This window comes from Sceloporus occidentalis, unplaced genomic scaffold (genome assembly GCF_023333645.1).
Source record: "Sceloporus occidentalis isolate IW3139 unplaced genomic scaffold, rSceOcc1.0.p SCAF_484, whole genome shotgun sequence".
Lineage (NCBI taxonomy): Eukaryota > Metazoa > Chordata > Lepidosauria > Squamata > Phrynosomatidae > Sceloporus > Sceloporus occidentalis.
Window position 1 is genome coordinate 108,484 of NW_028317464.1, and position 6,286 is coordinate 114,769.

The 6,286-nt window shown below is 46.3% G+C and overlaps 1 protein-coding gene across 1 annotated transcript; it reads right to left on the reverse strand.

The window, feature by feature from the left end:
- Positions 1-1,446: 1,446 nt before the first annotated feature.
- LOC149271617 (box C/D snoRNA protein 1-like) lies at positions 1,447-5,439 on the reverse strand. The gene is made up of 10 exons (XM_089507275.1): positions 5,342-5,439; positions 4,777-4,842; positions 4,589-4,695; positions 4,410-4,495; positions 4,038-4,141; positions 3,070-3,138; positions 2,880-2,960; positions 2,629-2,706; positions 2,201-2,325; positions 1,447-1,523 (listed from the first exon to the last, which is right to left on the reverse strand). The coding sequence occupies exons 1-10, from the start codon at positions 5,437-5,439 to the stop codon at positions 1,447-1,449; spliced, it is 891 nt and encodes a 296-aa protein (XP_089363401.1).
- Between the last annotated feature and the right edge of the window lie 847 nt (positions 5,440-6,286).

Consider the following 6,286-nt stretch of genomic DNA (forward strand, 5'->3'; position numbering starts at 1 on the left):
CAGAAGTGGTAGAGGGTAATACAGCGAGAGAATTTAAACATGTGTGGGGTAATCATATGGTTTCTGAACATAGAGAGGGTGGTAGATAAGCAGAACAGCCTCCCAGCGGAAGTGGTAGAGGGTAATAAACATGCATGGGATAGACATACGGCTCCTGACGAGACCAACGGCTGATTAAGGTTTGAGTCTTTAAAGCAGTTGAAACGCGAGAGTAGACGGCCGACGGGGGTCTCATCTGCCGGCAGAGGAAGAAATACACTATAAGTGGACATCTAGTGGGGAGAATAGGCAACTTCCTTTTCTGTTATCCCCCCAATGTAACCCTTTTCTAAGTAAATATAAGTCCTGCTCAATGCCTCAAAGTTTCCCATAAATATTAATGTAAAATTAGGCTGGGTTCTTAATTTTTGCTGGGCACTCCTGACCCGCGGCCCCAACGTCTGTACTAATAGATTGTTCAGAACACTGAGCGGATGCTTTATGGTAATGAAGTCCGTTTCTCCATAGACTTTCATTAGTGATTAAGACTGAACGATCCCGGTACGTCTTCGAGCTGTTAAGTAAGATCTGCTCTGCTCCGTTCCCTTTTTATTTTTTTCAAGAGGAACCATCTTTGTCTGTCACATGCAATTTTTCGCACGGTTGTTCTAAGAGTCAGCGGAGAATTCCTACAAGATTTCAGCAGCCAGATATTAAAGCAATACGGAGGTTCCCACATCGCCAGAATAAACATAAAATAAACATAAAAACGGAGGGATAAAAACCGGGGCCCCGGGACAGCAGAGGATAATACCGAGACATACCATCAGATCGGTAATCTTTATGGAACCTTTGTGCGCCGGTTGACAGGGCTGAAAGAACGCGGCTGCGCAGGTAAATCCGTGGCATTAATGACCGTTTAACGGCCAGCGTAGATTCTTTGTTACACAAAAGCAAAAAAGTTCAAACAAACACTTGGAAACAACAGAAACGAGACGCAGCTGCTCCTTATCTGTTTCCAGGAACAATCAGTAAAAATGAATGCCAAAAATATACTGGAGAAAGAAGAATCGTTACCATTGCAACCATGTTTATGAACATTACGTGACAAAATTAAAATAAACGTAATAAATGAGATACGGAATCAATCAAGTTCCTAGAAACTTGCGCAGGTTCACATATGGTCAGACTGCGGCACAAGGAGCATCCAGGATCAAGGAGAACGTGACGTGTTTCATGGAAGTCAGGATCTTAACCGGCAGACGTTAAGAGAAGCAAATTCAGAAAAGTGAGGTTTCAAAGGCCCAGAACAGCGAAAGATTCCACCCTGCGCAAGATTCATCCGGAAGACGTCTGCGACAAAGCAAAGTGCGCGCACGGGAAATGCATCCATGGGGTGACATCGGCCCCAAAAACATTACAGGAAGATTAAAATCAGTCACATCAGGTTTACACCGAACCGCCCCATTAATCCAGATGATCACGGAATCCAAAAATCTGGAGATCCAAAAAGATCTGGGCATAGACTGTGGATTTACAGAAATCTACAAGACACCAGAAGGGTCCATAAACCAGAATCCAGGGCAAATTGAGCAACGGGGCCATTATTATTCCATCCCTAGGAATTTGACTTAAAGAAAACAACAGATATTTATTACCGTTGCTGCTCTCAGATTGACGGCAAAAAAATTTTTTTAAACAAAAAACATGCGTAGGGGCAGGAATAGCAGTTTATCCAGTAGCTTGATGTCTTCTGATAAATGCATGTCACAGAAGCATGCGCGTCCATGAGTCTTCAAGGTGGGGGTTTTGCTCAGACATCTCTCATCCAGTTAATCAGGATGCGGGAAGCTCACACCCTGCAATAATATTCATATTAATCAATTCACGCAGCGCGTTTTACAATACATGTATCCAAGGGAGATGACTAAAACGATACTTTAGCTAATACCACGGAAAACATTATTCCCAGGAGTTAAGTAACACAGAAAATGGCCTCATCGTACGAGACAGCGAGTAAAAAAAGCCCATCACACCCAGAATCTTACTTCCTATACAAGTTACTCGAACACAATAATTTCATACGGAATTCCAATTTTAATATGAATCTGATAAAAAAGCCAGCGTTTAGGGTTAAAATACACTTTTTAGAGGCCCCCAGAAATAGTCTCCACACAATCTAATAAACCCAAAGTGCGGGGGGCGTCAGGAGGCAGCTTACCCCGTGCCACATCGTGCAGGTCGCCAACGTGGTCCTTCAACAGCACGCGCAGCGTTGGATACTCTATTACCGTCTTATTCCTCAGGTTTTCCAGGAGGGATTTATTCAGATCCAGTTTACTGAACCTTAAAATACAACGTGAGCTCCCATTAACCCCGGAGTCATCGTCATACATATATCACAGTAACAACGACAATTTTAATTTTTTGTAAATAATTTGTGGTCAGCTGGCATACAAAGAGGTCCATAGATGCATTCCTTGTACTACACCACTGCGATATCCCCTTCTTCGGGACATTTATTAAAAACCCAGAAGACAGCCAGGATCAAAACATGAGATGTAAAGCAAAAACCAAACAAAAAGAAAATCGAATTGCATGGCTCTACGGTGATAAATATGATCCTTCCAGGGGGTTAAACCATCCTACCTGTCCAGGCCTGGCCCTTTCTGTTCAAGCACCATAAAGACTTTCACACCTGACGAAGACGACGTGTAAACCCTCAACCTGCAAGACAGAAGATTCATGGTGGGGTTTATTCCTGGTGCAGCTGGCGCATAATACATACACCGGGGTTCTCAAGCTGTCCCTCCAACCTTTACCCGGAAGGGCATTTGGCTGCTGTCTGTTACCAGAGGGCAGTATTGACTTTGTATAAAGTTTAGTCGTTGTATAAATACCTTTGTCGAATGACTGCATCTGATGCTTCCGGATCAATGTATTTCTGCAGAATTTCCTCAAGTTTTTTATTGTCTGGTATCCTGCCCCGAAACAAGGAGAAAGATTTGCATCAGATATCTGATTTGCAAGCAACAGCTTTTCGGTCTTTAGTTCACAAAAACGATTCTCTGAAATGTCCCCAAACTGTACCTTTTTTCTGTGTATTCGGCCTGACTCTGGGGGAACTGCAGTTTCAGATGCCAATAAAACCTCTGCTCTCTGCAAAGAGATAAAAAGACATTTTCCCTTTGGCCCAAACATCATCTAAAAGTCTACAAAAAAAAAAAGAGACAAGCAGTCTGTGTTCATGCAGCATTACGGTACACGGTGTTACACGGGGCACATGAGAATGGCAACCTTTGCCCCTACTCATCATCCAGGTTACCTCTCTGCCCCTCTCTCATACTGGTTTAGGAAACGCTTTATGATGGAGAGAAGAGAACGGCGTAGAGTATTGAGCTTTAGCTAAAGCCAGGAGACAGCAAAGAACGAGCTAACATTGAGACGACGTAACACATTAAAGCTGAGCTCCGGGACACAGACAAGAAATTCCTCGCCCTCGGATTATACGCCGGCCGGAAAGTCTCACGTTGACACGAATTCTTGGAACAAACTGACAAACTAGTTAACAAGTCCAACAGCAAACCTAGAAAGGGCCACAAACTGCAGATACAGGAACGTTCACATTATTCCCGCAGGTGGAGAACACAAAGAACTCAGATGGACCAAATTATTATGGCAGCGCTCGGCATTCACCCTAAAACTACTCACAAACACAACGAGAATAACCAGAACAAGCTGCACTGCTTATTATCCTTTATTATATTATATAGCACCATCATATTCCATAGCGCTGTACAATGGGATGCAATCTGTTAACAGTTACCTGGGTATGACAGACCGGCACCTGCGTACTCAGGGAAACCTGGGGCCCCCGAAATAAGATTCTTCCAGACCCCAAATCATCTTTCAATCTCAATTTCAAATCTTTCAATCTCCAAAAGCCCGTTCTGCCCAGAATTATTCTAAAGACACTTTATTATGACGAATATTCCTCGAGTATTCCGTTATATATTCCCCGGGGCTGGGGGTCCCTTTTATCTGTAGGAGAGACTTACTTCTTGTGGAAGAACGTGCTGTTTGCTCGTCTCTTCGTAAAACCGATCGGCAGTATCTTTAGATCGATGCCCTGCTTCCTCGCTCGGTTCTTCATGAAGTTTAGCTGCAGAACAAAAGTTACAACCCAGGATCACGAAGCCATTAAATCTGCAGAGTTTACTTTACGGATCGCACAAGATTTTACAGAACGCCTCTGAATGGCACACAAAATACTCCCAAACCGCATCACACCGCTCTGAAGCTGCCCGATAGCGTGGACCACCTCCAGCCCTCGTGCTGCTATGGGGGGCAGCTCCAGTACCGGCCTCGTGTGGACGGCGCTGCGTTAAGAGACTCCATGGAAAAGCAATCTGTATGAAATGCGAACTTACATATTTGTTACTGGTTTGGCGCGGTAACAAGCGGTCTCGAGCTGCGCTCTCGCTCACTCGCCCAGCATCTTCCAGAAAACGATAATCTGCAAAAGCAAAAAGAGTCCAGCCACTTAATTTCCCAGGTAAAGGGGTAAAGCATGAAAAACACATGGCGCAGGGCCCAGGGCATCACTCACCGCTCAGAAGGTTTATTTCATTGAATTTGTTAAGCGGAACAAACATCGTCTTGTCTCGGACCCCGCTGCACCCGGCGTCTGTCTTGTGCTTTTTTACACATGGCAAACTTGGGGAGAAATAAAAATATATATATTAAAAATCCTCGGGTCCCTAAGCGACAAACAGACAACAGGCTGGGCATGTTTACCTGCATGAATATTTCAGGCACCCGGGGCATCTGTACTTGGCTTCTTCTCCATCGCAGATCCCACACCTACAGGAAGAACATGACCAGGACAGAGCTGTAACTATAATGGAATAGGGATAACATACTGGGGTACCCAGGGCCACACACTGTATCTAGGGGTGCACTACAAAAGGGGCACATATTGCACCCAGAGGGTGCACTACAGAGGGGGGGCACATGGTACCCAGGGGTGCACTACAGATGGGGGAGGGTACACATGGTACCCAGGGGTGCACTACAGAGGGGGGAGGGTACACATGGCACCCAGGGGTGCACCACAGAGGGGGGAGCACACATGGCACCCAGGGGTGCACTACAGAGGGGGGAGCACATGGCACCCAGGGGTAGAGTACATAAGGAGGCTTACACTGTACCCAGGATAGCACTACATAAGGGGGAGGCACGCACATTGTACCCAGGGGCCGTCTGGCCCACTGTACATAGTTTACGCAGCGTATGGGGGCAGTTACTGAGCTTGACACCGTGGGTTGCTGGAGGCAGATCCCAGGCCTGGGGTCGTTCTCACCTGTGGAAAGACATCTTCCGTTTGGAACACCCTGTCTGTTGACTCTCCTCTGTATCCTCCCGGAATCCCACACTGTCCGAGACCCGCGACTCCTCCATGCCGGTGCCACACGTGCACTGAACTTCCTGTTTTTCCGGGCGCCGGAAGAGACGCCATATTGTGGCTGGCAAGCGCTGCGTCTGACGTGTTGTGACGGGAATACTAATCCTTCCGGCGCTACTGAGCGGTTGTGGCGGGAGGTAAACCACTGGCGGTGAACATTGTATATATTTTATATAAATACATTATAGGGATCCCTCGGGTATCAGTCGCGCTGCCCCCAGCGTTTATGATGTCTGTTCGGTGTTCACTGTTCTAAGCCGTGGCCGCCTTCAGGGGGAATCAGGGTCTGGCCATGGCAGGGGGTAAATCTCATCTCCTCAGCCACACAGCTTACACTTTGATCCGTACAGTCAGAGCTCGGGGTTCCCTATAAGGACGGACAGTAACCCCCCAAACACCCTTGGCGAGCCTGTCGGTCGTGTCTTCCAGGAGTCACATACATGTCACATAATTCATGTGCCACCCTGTGTAACATGTGATTTGATCCACACGCTGCCCTCTGCGCCGGTGCCGTACGGTAACGTCACGTGTCCTGTCAGACACCCTGCTCCCGCCGCGCCTCCTATCCGCTTTCCGCTAACTTGTATTCTAGACGGGAGGCTGATATTATTGTAAAAGATAAATCCCAGATCGTTTCTCTTTGTCAGATTCTAGTAACCCTGATTTTCCTACGACTGCCGATTCAGAATCTGATAGACCGTAGATTAAAATCTAAATGTTTCTCTGTATTACCCTGATAATAATCATTTTGGGAAATGCTTTTTGACCCCCCTTTCTCAGAATGGGTCCTTACACCTAATTTCTCTAAGTGTAAAGCAAATTGCATCAGAAAGCCCCCGGACA